Source organism: Lodderomyces elongisporus, chromosome 3, assembly GCF_030384665.1.
Source record: "Lodderomyces elongisporus chromosome 3, complete sequence".
In the NCBI taxonomy this organism is placed as follows: Eukaryota; Fungi; Ascomycota; class Pichiomycetes; order Serinales; family Debaryomycetaceae; genus Lodderomyces; species Lodderomyces elongisporus.
In genome coordinates, this window is record NC_083675.1 from 1758759 (window position 1) to 1779623 (window position 20865).

Below are 20865 nucleotides of genomic sequence, written 5' to 3' on the forward strand. Positions count from 1 at the left end.
TTTTCCTTTCTTACTTACCAAGCTTGGTTACTAAAATTGTTCTGTAAAGTTCACTATTAAAGAGAGTATCTAAAACCCGGGTTTTCAAAATCAGTCATGCCCTTAAATCCAGCAAGTATAGCTTCTTGTTTTCTATCTTCTTCGCTAACCCCAACTTGTGCAGCTCTTTTCCATTTATTTCTACGTATCATAACAAGCGCCATTAATATCGCCAAGACCATGATTCCGCAGTATGAGGTTAATAACCCAATTATACCGGATCTGTACCTTGGTGCTTGCTCGGCGATAAAGATATTGGCGCCAATGATATTTCCTGCGGCATAAAGTGTGAACCAAAAGCCGTTTGCAATGGTTCTTTTCGTACTTCCCGAAACATTTGCATTAAGCAAGATCCAGGACATGATAAATGGTCCGCCAATGATAAATTGCAACCAAGCACAGCCAACAAGTGACCACTTATTAGACAAAGGGATGACATGCAAGCCAATTAAACCGCCAAGTGGTGCAATGCAAAATACAAACAATACAATACATCTAGTATTCTTTATTGCAAATGCAACAATTCCACCAAGAACAACCATGACGAGCTCAATTGCACCTGTAGGCAATTGTAATGCTGTGGCTTGCAAGCCCGAAAACCCAAAACCTTTAATCAATGCCGAGGCGAAATTCGACGAACCTCCATTAATGACACCACATCCAAGTCCAACAAGTGCCAACATCCACACCACAGAGTCCTGCAATGCCTCCCATACTTGGTACTTTTTGAAATGGTGGTCCTTCATACCTTGATTGTTTTTTGCAATGTGATTGACCAATACGGCTTTTTCTTCTTCATTGAGAAACTTGGCTCTCTCAGGCGAATCTGGACAGAGCCAAAGAAACATGCCAGACCAAACAAGGTTTAACAATCCAATCACCAAAAAGATCAATTTCCAAGGCTTGATACTTGCATTCGTAGCATGGCCCAATCCAAATCCAAGTAATGCACCAACCATTGTGGCAACACCATTGAATGATAAGAATATACACATTCTAATCGGTTGTTGCTTTATAGTGTAAAATGAGCCACATATGGCCATGCACGAGGGACTGATGCTCGCTTCAAACATTCCCAATATAAATCTGATTACCAATGCACCACCATAGTTTTTCAATCCAACGTGGCCTACCAAGATAATAGCCCAAGAGAAAAGCATAAATCCCGTATATTTGGCAACTGGAACTCTTTGCACAATGTAATTACCAGGCATGGCCCAGAACAAGTAACCAAAATTAAAGATTGCTGCGACCCACGAGTATCTTTGTCCAACAAGGTTCAAATCCTCTTTTAGGCTGTACGCGGCAGCATAATTAAGTGACAATTTGTCCAAAAACTGCAAAGTGTATGTGATACAAAGTATGGGTATGATTCTGCGATCAATTTTTTTCAAAACGTGAGAGTACTTTTTGCTCTCTTCTTCTTCATCTGAGTAAATTTCCTGGGCTTTTTCGTATAATTCGTAACCTATGGCATTAGTGTCATGGCTATTGATAGTCTGGAGCTTTTCTCCTGTGACAGAGACGTTAACCTCTGGCTCCTTTTCCATGGTGTTACTAGTTATAGTAGATGGAGTTTGCATTGTACTTGAAATGATGATGATAATGATGGTGATGAAGAAAAAAGGAAAAAAAAGGAATCACCTTTGGGATAATTTGTAACTATTTAAAGTCCAAATCCATTTCCGAGTTTAGAATTAGAATACAGATTCTTTTGCTTTTATACTATATATATATATATGTGTGTGTGTGTGTTTGTGTGTTTTTTCTAATACTGTTTCCTTTTGCTTAATTTGCTCTCAAAGGAGCATCAGATAACGATACGAAGATTGTAATTAGGAGTGACAAACGGTGTAAACAAAAAAAAAGTGATAGCGGTAAATAGTGGTCGTGGTGGAGGATGAGGAGGAGGAGGAGGTGGGTGTGGTTCTTTTGAAAGTAATAGTAGAGAGTTCTCCACTATTAAGCACTGATGAATGAGAGCGGGTAGAAAGGCCCGCACTTGGCGCCGTACGTCTTTATCTAGTCATGATCATATGTGTTAATAGATATGAAATGTAGATAGTTATTGGAACTGATTAGTGACTATCTTATTGTTTATTCAACTTCCTTGTTGAAATGACTGCCGCCAAAAAAGGTAAAAGGCAACAAAAGGAAAAAGGAAAAAAAAAAGAAAAAAAAAGAAAAATGTACAGAAATGTAGGTTGGCGGAATTTGTGATAAGATAAGCGGGGGGAGGGGGAATGTCAAGCAACTTTTGACAGTAATAATAATAGTAATAAAAAAATTAATAATATTAAACAGAGAAAAAAATAAAAAAATAAATAAAAAAAATAAAAAAAAGATAAAAAGGAAACCAATTCCGCTTCGACCTGGCCAAAGGGGAGAAATTATCCCATGCCTTTTGCTGAATTTCTGGCTCGTAAATTTTCTATGTCCTTCAGTCTTCCTTCCGCAAATAAATGCTGGAGTATATAGCACGCATCATCTGTGGTATGAACCAATACGTTGCAATTCATAAGCAAGTATCAGTATACGATTGCAAATATCTGTCTCTACACCTGTCTCTACACCTGTCTCTACACCTGTCTCTACACCTGTCTCTACACCTGTCTCTACACCTGTCTCTACACCTGTCTCTACACTTGTCTCTACACGCGGTAAAGGCTAAAATAGAGGAATACAAAAAAAATCTAAAACTCAAACCAAATATTTCATTTCTTTTTTTTTTTGTTTAATTATATAGGATTCAAATAACTAAATCAAAAAAAAATTTTCTAAAAAAATAAAATAAAATTTTACAGATTCTATGCGTCGTAGTTGGAGGCAGAAACGTTACCACCTCTACCGGTCCAGTTGACGTGCACCCATTGGTCCTTTGGCAAAAAGTCGTTTTCTTTACCTGGAAGAACTTGGAAAGTGTGGGCACCAAAGTAGTCTCTTTGGGCTTGCAACAAGTTTGCTGGCAATTTAGATGATCTCAAACCATCGTAAAAGGCCAAAGCAGTTGAGAAAGCTGGGGTTGGAATACCGTTGGCAATGGCTTGGCCAATGGCTGATCTCCATCCTGATTGAGCCTTGGTGATGGCATCCTTGAAGAATGGGTGGAACAACAAGTTGTCCAACTCTGGGTTTTCTCTGTAAGCAGAAGTGATTTCCTTCAAAAAGACTGATCTAATGATACAACCACCTCTCCACATCAAAGCAATACCAGCATTGTTCAATTTCCAGCCATAGTCCTTAGCAGCTTGGTTCATCAACATAAAACCTTGAGCGTATGAGATAATCTTTGAGGCGTACAAGGCTTGTTCCAAGTCGTCGATAAACTTTTGCTTGTCCTTGATTGGTGATTCAGCACCAACTTCTGGGCCCTCCAAAATCTTTGAGGCCTTAACTCTCTCAGCCTTCAAAGCAGAAAGACATCTTGCAAAGACAGCTTCACCAATCAAAGTGACTGGAACACCCAAGTCAAGGGCATTGATAGCAGTCCATTTACCAGTACCTTTTTGACCAGCAGTGTCCAAAATCTTTTCGACAACTGGCTCACCATCGGTTGGGTCATCGAATTTCAAGATATCTCTAGTGATTTCAATCAAGAATGAGTCCAAGACACCATTGTTCCATTTGGCAAAGACATCGGCGATTTCCTTGTCGGTAAACTTACCAACTCTCTTCATGACATCGTAAGCTTCACAAATCAATTGCATGTCACCGTATTCGATACCATTGTGGACCATCTTGACGTAGTGACCTGCACCAGCGTCACCGACCCAGTCACAACATGGTTCACCGTCGGATTTAGCGGCAATGTCTTGAAAGATAGCTTTGATTTTTGGCCATGCAGCTTCGTTACCACCTGGCATCAAAGATGGACCAGTTCTAGCACCTTCTTCACCACCAGAGACACCGGTACCGACAAACAAGATTCCCTTTTCCTTCAATTCCTCAAATCTTCTGTTTGAGTCTGGAAAGTGTGAGTTACCACCATCGATGATAATGTCACCTTTGTCCAAGAATGGGAGCAATTGACCGATAAAGTTGTCAACGGCGTCACCAGCCTTGACCAACAACATAATCTTTCTTGGTCTCTTCAAGTTGGCAACCAAAGACTTGACAGAGTGGACACCAATGATGGACTTGCCTTTAGCTTCGTTGGCAATAAAGTGGTCAACCTTGGAAGTGGTTCTGTTGTAAGCAACAACAGTGTATCCGTGGTCAGCAGCGTTAAGGATCAAGTTTTGACCCATAACAGCCAAACCGATCAAACCGAAGTCACCTCTAGGGTTTGTGCTGTTAGTAAGGTTTTTGCAATTACATGGTTTGAAATGGCAGAAAGTCTTTGAGCGGCAGTGGACAAGGAAGGAGTCATTTTTCTGATTCCTATTCTTATTTGTTTCTTTACCAACAAAAAAAGTAAAGAACTTGAACAGAAAAAGAAAAAGAAAAAAGATTGAAATTTGTGTGGGGGAGCGGGGGAGGGTATCCTTCTCTCTTTATATATTTATATTTATGTAACAAAGGAAAAAAAAGTTCAACTTCATTTTTTTGTTGCAATTTTTGTAAATTTTTTGTAAATTTTTTTTTTCCCGTCTTCCATTTTATCCGCTGGATATTTGAGGAAAAAAAAAGGGTAATTCGGTATCCACAAAAAAGGAACAAGAAGAAGCCATAATTTTTTTTTCATTCATTCATTCTTTAATACAATTGAAGAAAGGAAACAAAGTAACTCAAGGATCAATTGATTTTGAATTGTTATTGTGAAAAAAAAAAAGATAAAGTAATTGTTGCTATTAGCTTGATACAACAACTACCAATCGCAGGTTTGATGTACCATAGTTGGTTCTTTAGATTTAAACACAAGACCCTGTTCAAAGGTTCAAATATCCTCCACTTTTGATACCAATTTGCTCCTTGACTTTTTAATCCAAATTCCCACCCCATTTTTCTTTCTTTCTTTTTTTTTTGTTTCCGGTTTCTTGTTTTTTGTTTTTTTCGCTTTTTGGTTCTTCACTGAATACCATGTGCTTTATAGTTACATACTTTGGCTCTTTTGGAATTTCTTCACCTGTAGACATGTTGATTGTATATATGTATAGTTTTCGATATCAATTGATTTGTCAAAGGAATCTAATATGAAAAAAGAGATAGAAGAAAAGAGAAAGAGAAGGGAGAGAGAGAAAAAAGGGAAAGCAAACTTCTAAATGTAATAAATGAAGGAGTGGAAAGTGCATTTATAAATATATTTTCTGAAACATAATTGTTGGACAATATGGAACTTCTGGACGAAAAAAAAAAAAAAAAAATTAAAAAAAATAAAATGCAAAAAAATTTAAATAAATAAAAAAGGAATAGCAAAGATTGGGAACGTCTACGCATCAGTTATGATTTCGTTAAAGCGTGAGTGATTTTTTATTCATTGATTCAGTCAGTTTACTTACTCACTTACTAACTTACTTATTATATTCTGTTCACTCTCTATATTATATTGTATATTACGTATATATACAAAGTTAACTACTACAGATTTCGATACTTAACAGAAATAAAATTCTTTCATTTTTATTCTTTATTTTATTTATTATTCTATTTTTGTGTCACCGTCTTAGTAATATCAGAAAATGTTGAGAGTCAACGTAAATTAATAAATGCGGTTAAAGTATTACTCGAATTATCAAACAACTAGAAGAAAACAGAAAACCAATGCTAGTGTACTAGTACAAGTACTAATAAAAATTTTAGACTAGGACACTAGAGGTATTGTTCAACGTCACTTCGGAAATACCCTAAATGTTTATATAGCCAATTGGGCAAAAAGTAATTGAGAACCTATTTCTACTACCCCTACCCCTACCTCCTCTGCCAATCCTGTTTCTGAAATATTGGTTTCCATACCATCGTTATAAGTCTACGAGTACAATATCCGTATACATTTCGATTGGTGGTTATATTCACTCATCCCTATCAACAATTCTTACTCAAAAGTTACAAACGACGAATTCAAAGTGAAAATAATAAATAAATAAATAAAAAAAAGAGAGAGAGAGAGAAAGAGAAGCAAATGTCGAGGTTACACCATATAGACTAAATACATTTGTATATATACAGGAAAGTTATATTCCAAAGACTTTGGAGCGAAATTTCGCCTATTGTCTCGCCATCCATTCCATAGTGTAGGCCCTTTCAAGTCCAATTAAGTCCTTTCAAGTCTTTACACGTCTCTTAAACCAACGTTTTCTTTTTCCAATTAGTAAATACATATACATATATATATACAATCCAATACTACTCACTAGATATTAATATTCTTTTAAAAACTACCTAGAAAATGGAAACATGTATTTTAAGCAAGACTGATAAGTTGCATGTTGGCCGGGACGGAATTGACTAATGCTTGCGACTTTCGGACTAGATTGTTCCTCAACCTCTTTTTGAATTTTGTACTTGTTTTTTTTTTTGTCTCTCTCCTGTCTTTGCGTGTATTTTGGTCAAATTTTGTATACACTTTTAATTATCCTTTTTGTTGACTAGTGCTGCTTTTTCAAACACTTAGTTGGATCCCCCACTTTTTATGACAAGTATTTTTCCTCCACCCACTCACACCCCCCCACACCTCCACGCTTTACCTTCCCCTCCTCACCCCAAGTTTATATTAGAATCCCCCACCTTCTCTCTCTCTCTCTCTCTTTTTTTCTCTTCCTTTCTTTCTTTCTTTCAATCTCCCCCACCCCACTTTGCCCCCCCCCCCCCAATATAATCCAGTTATCACTCTATCATATAAACCTTGACAAAAAGGGTTCAGGTATTTGTTTCTGGCATTTTTAAGAAAGGTTTATAGTTAGAACACGTCTTGTGATGCTACTAAAGTAACATTCTAACTGATATAGCATTATAGCACAATTGTTTTCTTACCCCCCTCCTCACTTTCACCTCACTTTCACCTCACTTCACCTCACCCCCGCTACTTCTTTTTATCAAAAATCTATGTAGTAACTTTAATCTCTCATTTTTCATTTATTTTTCATCTTTTTTTTTTTTTGCAACAAAACAAGACAAATACTTGTAATTGAAGAAACTTATCAATCAGGTCAGTTTGACGAATTTTGATGTCCAGTGATGCAATTGTGGCATCCAATTACTTGCTCCTACAAACCTTGACGTTCCTTTCCTCCTCTATATATATAAACCTAATAAGGCTTCTACATTCCAAGAAAAAAAAATAAAGAATCTATTCTACCTAAGTGATGAATGATCAACCCATAGACTTACCAAAGCTCGAGCCTAAAAAAAAACAGAAGCGTCATAATGAAATAGAACTAAAATAAAGACCTCAAAGCTCAATCACACTACTCATCAACACCCATATCGCCAACTTTTTTCCTTTCCTTTCCTTTTCTTTTCTCTTTTTGTCCATCTACAATAACTATTGAATTTTAAAGGAAAAAGAAAACCACTAGTATAGAATTTGGTATCATTCGAATCATCAATTTGTCAATGTCATAAAAACACCTAGAGTCACATTTTTGACGACATTAAAAGTATACACATACATAAATGTATACACACATATGTATATACAGACATCAGCACGTGAAAGAGAATATAGAGAAAACTTTTTTTTTCCGGCACGTGCGTTAGATTATGACTAATGCAACATCTGGTCGAAGGCAACACCAATTACTATGAATCACGTGCTATGGCTACATTCGGATAACTGGACAAGAAACTCCAAAAGAAGTAAAAAAAAAATAAAAAAAGACAACCAAAATATCTGCACAGCAACAACAACAGCAACAACAGCAACAGAAAACTAAAGAGCGTAACCGCACACAAGTAAATGCTTGACATTGTAATTTGCAGCCAATGCATTTTTCCTTTTTTTTTTTTTTCATACTTTTTTTTTTTCGCTTTTTATTTGTTTTACACAGTTTTCGAAACACAGTTTAATTATACATTCAACTATTCTGTTAATTCTCCAACAAACAGTCTTGGACTAAACAAACGGTTTAATAATATTTCTATTTATTTTCCAAAAATTTCATTCATTTCAATTATTTTTTTTTCCATATTTTTTTCAAATTTTCTGCAATTTTAGTTTTTTTTTTTATAAAAAAAGGACCATAACCACAGGTGAAATTTTTACAGTCTTCAAGCCATTTCATTTATCCACTACATAGAGTTTATTGTTAACTAAATTTTGTTGATAATTGTTCTTTTCTTTTTTTTTTCTTTTCAATTTTTTTGACGATTTTTATTTTGCCAGAGATCACCAAATACATTCAACATTCACAATGCCAATCCCACAACCACACGGAGGTAAGCTCAATGACTTGATCAGCAGAGATGCTCACTTGAAATCAGACTTGTTGAAAGAATCTGCATCATTGCCACAGTTGACATTGACACCAAGACAATTGTGTGATTTGGAGTTGATCTTGAATGGTGGATTCTCACCTTTGGCCGGGTTCTTGAATGAAGATGACTACAACAGTGTTGTCGAGGATATGAGATTGACTTCTGTCAAGAATGCTAAAGGCGATGGTCTCTTATGGCCAATTCCAATCACCTTGGACGTTTCTGCCGAGGAAGCCAAAAAATACAATGTTGGCGACAAAATCACCTTGCTCGACTTGAGAGATGAAACGCCATTGGCCATCATCACCGTCGAATCCATTTACAAACCAGACAAGGAAAAAGAAGCCAAATTGGTGTTCCGTGGTGATCCAGAACATCCAGCCAATAAGTACCTTGCTGAGACTGCCGGTGATGTCTATATCGGTGGTTCATTACAAGGTATCAACCACCCAAAGCACTATGATTACGTTGAATCAAGAAAGACTCCAGCCGAGTTGAGAAGAGAATTTGAAAACTTGGGATGGAAAGACCACAAGATTGTTGCCTTCCAAACCAGAAACCCAATGCACAGAGCTCACCGTGAATTAACTATTAGGGCAGCCTCAGATATCGGAGACAATGCACACATCTTGATCCACCCAGTTGTTGGTTTGACCAAGCCCGGTGATATCGACCACCACACTAGAGTCAAGGTTTATAAACAAATTTTGAAAAAATTCCCTGAAGGACTCGCCTCCTTGTCATTATTGCCATTGGCCATGAGAATGGGTGGTGATAGAGAGGCGTTATGGCACGCATTGATTAGAACCAACTATGGTGTTGATCACTTTATTGTTGGAAGAGACCACGCTGGACCTGGTAAAAACTCACAAGGTGTTGATTTCTACGGCCCATACGATGCACAAGAGCTTTTGCAAAAGTATGAAGATGAGTTGGAGATCAAGATTGTTCCATTCAGAATGGTGACATACTTGCCAGATGAAGACAGATATGCACCAATCGATACCATCGACTTGAAAACTGTAAAGACTGCAAACATCTCGGGAACCGAGTTGAGAAACAAGTTGAGAACAGGCGATGAGATTCCTGAATGGTTTTCGTATCCTGAAGTTGTCAAGATCTTGCGTGAGACTAACCCACCAAGATTCAAACAAGGTTTCGTTATCGTTATCAATAACGATCTGAAATTGGGTCAATACCTCAGTTTTGCCTTGCAATCCACATTGAACCAATTTGGCGGCGAAAGAAGAATCACCAAGATCGATGACAAGCAAAACAAATACGACGCATTCTTGATCAATGAGTTGGTGAAATCTGGTGCTGGTGTAATTTTGACCACAAGCAACGATGCAAAGGAAGTCACAGATTTGGTGGGTTCTGGAAACACATTGGTTGTGAGTGCACAACTGGGTGACAAATCAAGTGGCGAATTCAAATTGAGCAGCGAAGATTTGCAAGACGTTGTTGATGACATTGTCTCCTACTTGCAAGAACAAGGTTTCTACTAAGCTTTTACCAAAAATTTAACTAGATTATTTGATTTTGCTTGAAAGCTATTTATAATACAATATAGACATTACTATGATAAATAATACAAACAAAAAATATAGTTATAGTATAGATAATAGTAATAATAATAATAATAATAATAAAGGTAATAGTACATCGTTATTAAATAATTTATAAATAATGCAAACTTGAAAAAAGACTGAAATTCTCCTTTTCCACTTCTTTTTCTTCATCTTCTTCATCATCATCTTCCTCTTCTTCTTCTGTTCTCGTTTTATTCTCCTTCTCTCTTTTGTCAAATGTTCCTAAAAATTTTGCCTATTTTGAGAGATGAATGTGGCTCTAATTTGTAGAGCTTCTGCAAAGCCCATGGATGCGGGCCATACTGGTGCATCGGCCAATATCCTGATACCCAAGTAAAAAGCACGCTTTGAGGCGGCACCATTAACAATCTCATCTCTTATATTTCGATTCAAACAAAGTACTTGTTCCCTGTTGTTGTTCACGTCAATTGCTCTCGACAAATTGTCATCAACAACCTCGCGCTCTTGACTGAGTTTGAAAACACGGTTGACTTGGTCTTCGTTTGCCAAAGTGGGTACTGCGTCTTTCAAAGTTTTTGTCAATACATCCAGATATGCCGACTGAACGCTAATGTTTAAAACTTTACCAACTTTGTTCAAAGTTTCAAAGCAATGGAACCAATCCAATAACTCCTGGTTGGAGACATCTCTTCTTCGGCACTGTTGCTCCAAGTAGTCGAGATAAGTTGCCATGATCATAACACTGATAAATATCACACAACTAAGAAACACTGGGATACGCACTGAATTTTCCCGCACGTCGTAGCTAATGGTTTCCGATGTGTGAACCCAGAATTCAAGCACTTGACAACAGGAGTCTAAGGACTTGCTCAAGACATTGTAGTTTGATTCTCTGTAATCCATTATATCAAGTTCTTTATTCATTAAGGCAAAATCCTTGCGTAACATTGCAACTAGAACTGGGTTTAAGTTAACAGAAGTTTTAATCTTCAACATTAGCCATATAGGTATAATGATTTTCAAATCAGGTTTGAAATTCAATTCGGCTCTATTTTGCAAATTAATGGTTAGTGAACCAAAATGCCTGGTAAACATGTTCTCCCAGTTGGTTAACAAGTGCTGAAAATGTACTCTCTTCTCAACGTTCCACCGAATCAAACTAAACTGAGGTGAGCTTAGTTCATTGGCAACTTGCTCGTGAAGGTGCATCAAAAGCAGACACATATCTTCAAGAGGCAAACTTGGTGAGGAAACAACGAGATTTGAATTATGGAGTGTTTTGATCAAATCATCAATCTTTAGTCCGTTACTAAGTTCAACAATGGACCAGTTGGGTGGATGAGATTTGCACACATTGTTGTACCAACTGTTTGCATCAGTACACCACCACAATTTCTCATTAGTACAGAATGAGCCGCTATTCAATTGATTAGAGTTGAATTGTACCGGAGCACCAGTAATCTCTGACCTAAACACTTGGAGCACATAAAATATTTGTAAAGTTCTTATTCTCAGTTGGGCCATAATAAAGTAATCAAAGTTATTTTGTATAACATGCTGGTTATTATTGTTATTGTTATTGTTATTGTTATTGTTGTTGTTGTTGCCATTTTCAGATGCATTCTGTGGCGCGACAACTACTGGCGGTGGTGGGGGCATCAAAATCAGCTCCAATGGTTCATTGAATAATGTTGATTTGATCAAACCAATCATCGACTTTATCTGTCTTGCAGTAATATCCACCATATTTGGTTCATTGAAAAAAAGCGAAATCATGATATGCAACACGAGACATTGGTGAGCCATTAGTGGTACTTTTTTGAATTGGATCAAGTCACCAGTCAACTCTTTTTCAAAGAAGCTTTGAATATAGTATTTGGATAAATTGAATAGAATAACTGCATCATGGTTATTATAGGCGTACAAGGAGCCTATAGCTGCAATGGCCAAGACTAAAGGGATATTATCAACATTCAGCCCAGAGTTTTTCAACGTGGAGAAGTGGATAAACAGAAAGTATTTGTTGATTCCAAATTCATACAACTGGACATAGTATTTGAGATTATCCAAGGACGGAAAATCATTGTCGTTGATTCCTGCCGAGCTAACCATCTTTTCACGTAACTCGTGTGTAATCAAGGTTGATTCTTGCGTGTAAAAGTTTGCAGGAAACTCAATTGAATAGTCAATGTTCTCGAGATTGGCTTCTCCAGCTCCTGCCAACAACTGTTGCATGAAATCTTGCGCTTGACGCTTTGGTAGACTTGCATTCATTTCTGGATGTTGCTTTCCAGCGGTACTGAAATAGCCCTTTAAATCGTCAAAGCTTGTATTGACACTAAAGTTTCCTGTCAAATCGAATTGCGGGTGAACCAAGTCCTGGATCCAATCCGTATCACTTTGTGCGGTATTGATCTGCATTAATGGCTGTGAACCATTTTCCATCACCGAACGCAGACGTTTGGAAACGCTAGAGCTTTCACTTGCACGGTTCAATTGTTGTGGATTGATACTATTGGCAGATGACACAGAACCCATGTTTGATTGTGGCAGTTCATGTACTGGACCAGTGGAAACATTTTGCAAAGGATGCGGCTGTACAGAAGCAGAAGCAGGAGCAGAAACCGAATTATTATTATTAGCAGGAGCATTAGCAGCAGGAGCAGATGATGATGACGATGACAATGACAATGATAAAGAAGAAACACCCACTGGTGGTGTTTGTTGGGAGCTCATTTGATGGCGAATACCCATTTCTTCCCCTTCGTGTAATGGATCCTCGATATTAAACAAAGAGGTATTGTTACCTTGCGACTTGTTCAAATCTCTTTGTAAATGTACAGGTTTTGCCGACTTGATTCCATCGGTGAAGAAATCGTGCAAGTTCTTCAACGACTTTTGTCTCAACTCGAATTTCGAACCATCTTGCAAGTCAAGGTTATCAATATTTGCCCAATCCATCAATTCTGGCATACCCATCATACGGTGGTACTCTTCGCTTTGTGGTCCCAAAGGTGGTGTACCAAATTCAACTTGTGTTGGAACTGATTCCGAAAAGTCGAAATTGGATTCTTGGATAGCTCTAGCTTCTCGATTCGTAGTGTATGAAGCACCAGAAGCAGCAGAGTATGAGGCATGTCTGAAATTGTGTGCTCCGACTCCGACTCCGACTCCCGTTGCTGATGCACGAGAAAGCACTTTCTCTGTTGCCTTTGAAGGCTTTTTACGTTGTGGTGGGCTTATCTCTTGCTGCAGTTTGTTACTGTTGTTGTTGTTGTTACCATTAATTTCTTTGGACATTGACGAGGTTCTTTGTGAGGTAGAGCCATTCATTATAGATCCTTGCCTTGACATTGGAGTAGCTTTTGGCTGATTGAACGATACACTGTTTCTGTGTGAGCTGCTGTGTAAGGTAATGCTTGGTCGTGGCGAATTTCCTATAGCAGCAGGGGACATTCCTATCAGCGGCTGTGGTGATACACTAGTTTGTATGCTGCTACTTGTATTTGTTGGTGGTGTTCCAATGCCAGTGAAATTAATCAGTGTATGTTTATAGCTATGACCATTTCCATTTAAGTTGCCATTTAGGTTGCCATTTAGGTTGCCATTTAGGTTGTGACCATTACTACTGTTATTACCACTATCGTCATTGTCAAAGAGTTTTGTTCTAAATGCTGGTGGCTTGTAATCATTATGTTCTAGTGATTCCATGCTGGCATCATCTAGCAAAGGTACGACACCATTTGGTAGTGGTGCGTTTGGGTCGGTGTTGTTGCGCAAGACATTTATGTGTTCGTTGATATCCAAGTCCTTTGAGGATGCTCTCCTCATTATGTTGGGTAAGTTTGTATGTAATTTTTGTTGGTGTCGAAGAACCAAGTCTCTACGGGCAAAGCATCTTCCGCAAGCTGCACATTGGTATGGTTTCTCATTTGTGTGTGCTCGTTCATGGCGTTTCAAATGCTCCAACCTTGCAAACGCTCGCGTGCATACTCCACACACATGAGGCCGTGGTTTATCTGTTCTGATTTGTTGGGACTTTTTAGGTATTGGTTGGGATCCTGGTGGTGGGATGTATAATACGCTATCACTGTGTTCGTCTCTTAGCGACGCTGTTGATGACATGGGTATCGATGATACCGTTGTAGCTTCCGGAGCGGAGGTGGTAGGAGAAGCAGTAGTAGCGGTGGCGGTGGCGGTGGTGGTAAAGGATACCGATGTTTGCATATCCATTATTGTATCTAGTTTTCGATCAACTTTTGGATCAACTTTTGGTCTTGTTTATTATTATTTGTATGTTCTTCCTTTGTATGTTGATCCTTTTTACTCTAATAAATTTTTGTTTTCCTTTTGAACTAATGTTTTCGAATGAAAAATAAAAATCTGGGGGTGGGACAAATCGAAAAAGTGGAAGAAGAAAAAGTAAAAAATAAAAAACTGGGGGAGGGGGGAAAAAAAAAAATAAAGGGTAGATGGTTAGGTTTATAAAAGCTGGAAGTGTGTATTTTTGTTGTTGTTGTTGTTGTTTAGAAATGAAAAATTTTGGGGGTGATGAAACAAAACTATTCTGTTGTCAACAAAATATAAACCTACTTTGGTGACTCTAAAGGGATTTGTGGATATTTATGGATATTTATGGATATATTTTTTTGCTCTTTTCTTTTCTTTGCTTTTCCCTTCTTTCGTTCTTTTAGTTCTGGTCAGTCAGGAAGAATTATATCGTTGATTTCTTTTGTATTTGAAAAAAAAAAAAAAATTAAAATTTTTTATAAAGTAAAGAGTTAAATTAATTTTTTTTTTTAATTTATTTGGTACCCATTTTTGACTGTTAGACAGATAGATTGAAAGAGGAAGAAAAAAAAAATTTAAAAAAGAAAAAACTCAAAAAAAAGAAAAATGTCTGTCCGGGGAAAAAAAAATGACTAAAATTAAAAATGACTAAGCCAAAAAAAATAAAAAAAAGGAATAAAACTGAAATTTGTGGGAGAGAAGGCAGCCAAAAAAAAGTGTCTGACTATTTCAACAGCACGCGCCCTGTACAGGAACAGTAAAGGGAATTATAATACCCAAAAAATAAATAAATAAAAGATAAAAAAAAAAAAGAAATAAAGAAATAAGAAAAATGACACAGACGGAGTTTGTTCCGCTTTTACCAGCACTCGGTTTCTTCTTGCTGTTAATAATTTTTTTTTTTTCATTTTAAATATGCGATACACATTACTAGTAACTTTTTGTGTCTGAGTCTGTGTCTGTGTCTGTGTCTGAGTTTGAACGGAAGTATGGCAAGCAAAATGCAAAATTCTCATGTCTTTATATAGGAGGGCCATAGTGTCATAAAGGCAAACAAAAGAAAGGGTATTCCGTTTCTTTCTTTCTTTCTTTCTTTATTAATGAGCTATATATATTAATATTCCAGTTTTTCGGTAACAACCGGTCAGATGCCTTGTCTAATTTTCCCTATTCTTTGTATACTTGTGTTTTTTTTTTCTGTTTTGGACAAATCACATTTGCTCGATTGTAAGAACAATAGTTTTGGTGAAATACTGGAGATGGAAAAGATGCCAGATTAAATAACCAAAGAAAAAAAAGAAAACAAAAGCATATACAAGAAAGACAAAGAGTAAGACAAAGGGAGAAATTAATTGGCAAATTTAGATTACATCATACCACCAACGTAATGTGTGTTTTGAAGTATACCCCCTTTCTTTTGTTTTTTTTGGTGATTCTGGAGTACCAAACACTGTTTTTCCAAAAAAACCATGTTTGTATCTTCTTGTAAACCAGGTACCAGACGAAAACAAAAAGTCTATATACCTTGCTTTTAGTTTGCATGGTTAGTTTGCAATTCTCTGGGGAGATCCAGTTCCCCCCACCTTACTCTCGTCACCCGCCTTTTCATTTCCACTGTTGATACCCCGGTTTTTGTTTTTGTTCTTCTTCCTTAGTATGAACTAGTATTCTATCTTGCATATTTTCCGACTAAATTACGATTTGAAAAAAAAAAAAGCCGGTGGTAGCTAACAAGTGGCCAGATGGAGGGGACAAAAATAAAAAGGAATTACCTGTTATGAAGACATCTATATATATATATATTTACAACGTTGCCAGTGTCAACGAGAACGGAAAAAAGAGAGAAAAAAAGAAATAGAAGGTGAATAATTATCACCAACCAATAAAGAGCTTTAAATTTGTTTTTGTGCATTTCCAAATGAGAAATAAAATAAACAAGCAATAGACATATACATAATATATGTATATATATGTATATAGAGACATAAAGACAGTGTTCTTTCTTGTAATTGTTTACTAAAGGTGTGTGTGTGTTTTAAATTGAAGTTACTTCCTCTCTTTCTTTCTACTTAAATTTGTTTTTCCTTTTTTTTTTTCTCAATTCTAAGGCGGGAGGAAAAGCAAGGAGGCGGAGACTTGGAGAGTAGGGAGTAGATAAGTATAATGTAAAGTTGGGTATTAAAACTAATCAAGTCTCTAGAGATACCTTGTATATTTATGGTGGGTGGGTATGTTGTTTGTAGATGAATCTAGAGGAAGTGGCAGCAAATAATTTTGTTGGGTAATCTTGAAACAATGTAAGAAAGAGAGAGAGAGAGAGAAAATGTTCGTAAATATTATTATTATTATTTGTGTGTGTTTTTCTTTTATCTATTTAAAATTATTCCAGGCAAAAGCTAAATAAAGAAAGAAAAGAGAAACGTTTGCTTAAAAGGGAGAGAGAGATATATATATTTGTATGTAGGAGATGCCAACGATTTCTTTTTTTTTATATCCTTTTATCCTTTTATCCTTTCTTTTTGATCTTTTTCTTCTTCTTATTCTTCTTTCAGTTGATGTTGTGAGAGAGGCACAAGCTATACTCCCTGTTTCATCTTCTTCTGTAGGCTATTGCTTACCATTCCTATTTTAGTAGTAGTACTTGATACTGTTGTTGCTACTTGTGTTACTTTAGTTACTTTAGCTACTTGTGTCTTTCTCCATATTTTCTCCATATTTTCACATTGTATTGAAATTGATTTGCCTTAGTTTTTTATTTTTGGGAAAAACACATTTGTACCCATTTCCAGACAGACAGACAGACAGACAAAAAAAAAATTAACAGGTAGAGTGGAATAATAGCACCTGCATTGAAAGGAACCCATGTACACTACCTACTTGCATTTATTCTTTCAATTTTAATTATTAAAATTTTCTCGTTGACTCCGAAATCTGGGGAAACTTCATACTAAATTTCTATCCTCTCTTAAAAAAATTTTTCTTTTTTTTTTTCTGATAAACTTTATCTTCTCTATTGTTTATTTATTTATTTATTTATTTTTTTCTTGTCAGACACTTTTCTCCAGATTCAGACATAAAACTTTATATACAGTGCAATCTCAAAGAATAGAGGGTCACGAACCATAGAGAATAAGAACAAATATAAAAGAACAACAACAACAACAACAACAACAGCAGCAGCAGCAATAGTAGCAAACACATATACAATACAAAAGAAATATAATAGAATACAAATGAAATCGAGATTTTGACACTTTATATTATACTTCTCCTTTTTCTTTATCCTTTACCCTCCACCCTCCACCCCCTCCTTTTCAAAGAGGCAAATGCAACGGTTAGGAATATGTTCCTATGTGTCACATATTGACTTCAATTTCCATCCTTTGAATAATAGATAATATAATTATGAAAATTCATTCATACTATTCTTCTTCTTCTTCTTCTATTTAGTGCACTAACTGCTGAAATGTCATTTAAAAAAATGAACATTTATACATACAAATAAAGAATGAAAGTTGAAAAAATAAAGGGGAGCAAACGTACAGACAGACAGACAGATAGATAACCAACGATTTCTCTTTAACAAAAAAAGGTAAAAAAACTCCGTGATCGACAAAAAGTCATGAAACTTTCTCGATCGAGTCAATTTTTTAGTTTAGCCTTTTATATTTTTCTCTTTTGTTTTTTTTTTGTTTCAAGGTTGGGTTTAAGTATACTGGAGAGAAGGAAAACAAAAAGGGATCAAAAGTAACATAGAGGTAAATACATATATTTTTCTTTCACTCTCTATTTCCACACGAATTCTTATTGGATAGAAAATTTAATTGTTTTTTTTTTTAAAACAAAAATTCAATATTTGTTGCCCTTATCTCTTCTTCCCCGCAATTCTTTACTCTTATCGTGACCCTTATTTGCACGTCACTCCTTTCTAGAATACTTTATTACCAATGCCCACACACCCCCAACACACACACTCCTTGATCCCTTGATTTCCTTTTACAATACCTCTTGTTGTTCCATACTAGAGTAGATGTCTCCCCCCTTTTTTATTCTTTTTTCTTATTTCTTATTTGCCCTTCATTTAATTCCAGCGCCCTTCACCTTTTGATTGCCTTGTTTCCTTGTCAAAATAAGGTTAAGTTGAATATTGATAGGTAAAAAAAAAAGAAAGGGTTGCAAGAGTGCCAAGATATACAAAATTGTAAAGCATATTGAAGAAGACTGCAGTATTGCGTCACCAACGTCAACAAAGTAACATCAACTCACTGATAGGAAAAAGAGGGAGAATTAAGTTTATTCTGCCAACTCAGTATTAACAGAAGCTATAGAAACTACTGTTTTGATTCTCTGTTTTGTTCCTAGCAATTTTACACTTAACAATAAATATATTAAGAATGAAGTAATATACAAAAAGAGAGAGAGAGAAATGGGTAACCATACCATACGCAAAAAGGACAACCTTTTTCATAATTAGAATAACATAAATGAATAAAAAAAGAACAAAGAACAAAGTGGAAACTTGTCATTTAATAAGCCTAAGAAATACAAAGAAAGAGAATGTGGAGTAAGAAATGATGAGCACTGGCTCATTAGATGGATGAATATGACTTGTAGGAGAGAAATAGAGAGAGTGAGAAAGAAAAAAACAACAACAACAACTGTAACTTGTAATGCCCAGTAAATATAACCAAAGAAGAAAAGAGTATTACAATACTCATTCTTTTATTTCAAATTACTTGGATTGTTACCAAGAACAAAGTGTAAATGTGAATGTCTTGGTAAAAGCATGGTGATATCGAATGTGAATGTAAACTCTACAAGAACAAATGATTAAGAAGAAAATAGAAAAAGTGGGTGTTGAGTCTTGGTGTGTTTTTTTTTTTGTAGTATGCGACTTATTACAACTTATAAACACCGATAATTGCGAGTCTCGGATAAATCGTACCGAACCAAAACAAAACATGAACAATACAAAAACATAGACAAGACAAGTATAGTAGAAAAAAAATTCTTGCTTACTGATCCACATACTCTAACCTGTGTTGTATTACTGTCCATACAAATGGTTTGTAGAAGATTGTTCAGTTTTTGTATCTCTTTATATATATATAAAAATACAATAAAGAAAAAAATGTGTTGCAAAAACCAAAAGGAAGAAAGAAAAAAGAGAGAGTGGGAGTGAGACTGAGAGAAAGTAAAAACTTTTTGATTCTTTTTTTCGTATCAGGTAACATTTTCGGAATAACTCTGGAATCAAGAGCTACAAAAACAAAAAAAAAAAAAGGGTACATTCAAAAGGGAAGATACATTTTGTAGTTACCCATTACCCATTAAAAGTAACTTGGAAAATGGGAAACGGGTAGTCTCATTCTTTTTATTTTCTGTTTCCGTTCTTTTGCAAATGTAGTTACCTTTAGTTGAGTCAAGAAGTAGACAAATGTTTCAATAGCAAAGTAACAAGATTTATGACGTAGTTCAAGAATTCCATTCTATATCCATTCTATACACTATACTTAAAAAATAATATTCATTAAAAGGAAGAATATAAAAAAAAAAAACAAAGGCATTAGGAGGTCAAGAATAGATTCTAAACAATTTCAGGATCATAACAATTAAAACTTCCCAACTGCTGCGCAAGAACAAGAAGATGCAAAAGAATAACTTTCAACGGAGATGGATGAATGTATCGGTTTATTCTTATTTTTATTTTCTTTTTATTTACAATTATTTGAGAAATTTGAATAATAATAAAAAAAAGAATCAGAGTCTAGAAAAGTGAAACTTATACATCTGGTATCATTGTCCAATCAAGTATGAGGTATTACTAATCATTTATGTAGGTTTGTACTCTTTTTCCAATCTTTTATTTTAATTTCAGTTTATATATTATTTTCGATTCCTCTTTTGTCCCTTTATTTTTTTTTGTATACATGTAGGCTTTACCAAGTGACGACTAATTGTGTAATTAATTGTACTGCTGCTGCTCCGAAAAAACATATTGTGAGCAATTAATGCATAGAATAATTCAACACTAAACCGGTCCGAAAAAACAACAAAAAGGGAAAAAGGAAGAGAAAAAGGGAAAAGGGGGATCACGTGAGAGTCCCGTGTGTAGGTTTATACAACACATTCAAATCACACTGTGCTTGTAATCTGTAGATGTATAAATATTCATAACATTTGGAATGAACTAAATAGGAGATACAATTTAGGTGTGGGGTACATACAACCCAAGAAAAAAAAAGGAAAAGAAAACAGAAGAAAAAACAGAAAAAAAAAGTAGAGGGTAGAGCGGTTAGGAAAACTCTCGGGTATATCGTATCAGAAGATAAAAAGAGAAGAAGAAAAAAATAATAAGAAAAAGACATGACGCGTACAAAAACGAAAGAGAGAGAGAGAGTGATCGACTACAAACACAAAAGGTTTTGATTTTTTCTTTTAATTTTTTTTAAGAAAAAAAAAAAGAAAGGGAATAAAAGAAGGGAAAGAGTTCATAACTGAAGCTGGTGATAATCTTTCATTTTAAAAGTAACAACAATACCTGGAACAACTGTTGTATTACCATGACATAGTTTTAACAAACTTATTATGCTGTTCAAGGGTAGATGGCAGTGTGTTGATATTTCAACAC

At 35.7% G+C, this 20865-nt stretch overlaps 4 protein-coding genes across 4 annotated transcripts; 1 reads left to right on the forward strand and 3 right to left on the reverse strand. All coding sequences in view use genetic code 12, as the record gives it.

Annotated features, from left to right (window-relative positions):
* Nucleotides 1-56: 56 nt before the first annotated feature.
* On the reverse strand, nt 57-1622 carry PVL30_002969 (uncharacterized protein; the record flags this gene model as incomplete). The annotated part of the gene is made up of 1 exon (XM_001525501.2): nt 57-1622. The coding sequence occupies one exon, from the start codon at nt 1620-1622 to the stop codon at nt 57-59; it is 1566 nt and encodes a 521-aa protein (XP_001525551.2).
* A 1224-nt stretch (nt 1623-2846) lies between these two features.
* On the reverse strand, nt 2847-5114 carry DOR14 (6-phosphogluconate dehydrogenase, decarboxylating; the record flags this gene model as incomplete). The annotated part of the gene is made up of 2 exons (XM_001525502.2): nt 2847-4329; nt 5080-5114. 2 exons carry the CDS (start codon nt 5112-5114, stop codon nt 2847-2849), a joined length of 1518 nt encoding a protein of 505 aa, XP_001525552.2.
* A 3213-nt stretch (nt 5115-8327) lies between these two features.
* On the forward strand, nt 8328-9899 carry MET3 (Sulfate adenylyltransferase; the record flags this gene model as incomplete). Its single annotated transcript, XM_001525503.2, has 1 exon — nt 8328-9899. One exon carries the CDS (start codon nt 8328-8330, stop codon nt 9897-9899), a length of 1572 nt encoding a protein of 523 aa, XP_001525553.2.
* Nucleotides 9900-10205: 306 nt separating this feature from the next.
* PVL30_002972 (uncharacterized protein) lies at nt 10206-14069 on the reverse strand (the record flags this gene model as incomplete). The annotated part of the gene is made up of 1 exon (XM_001525504.2): nt 10206-14069. One exon carries the CDS (start codon nt 14067-14069, stop codon nt 10206-10208), a length of 3864 nt encoding a protein of 1287 aa, XP_001525554.2.
* Nucleotides 14070-20865: the final 6796 nt, after the last annotated feature.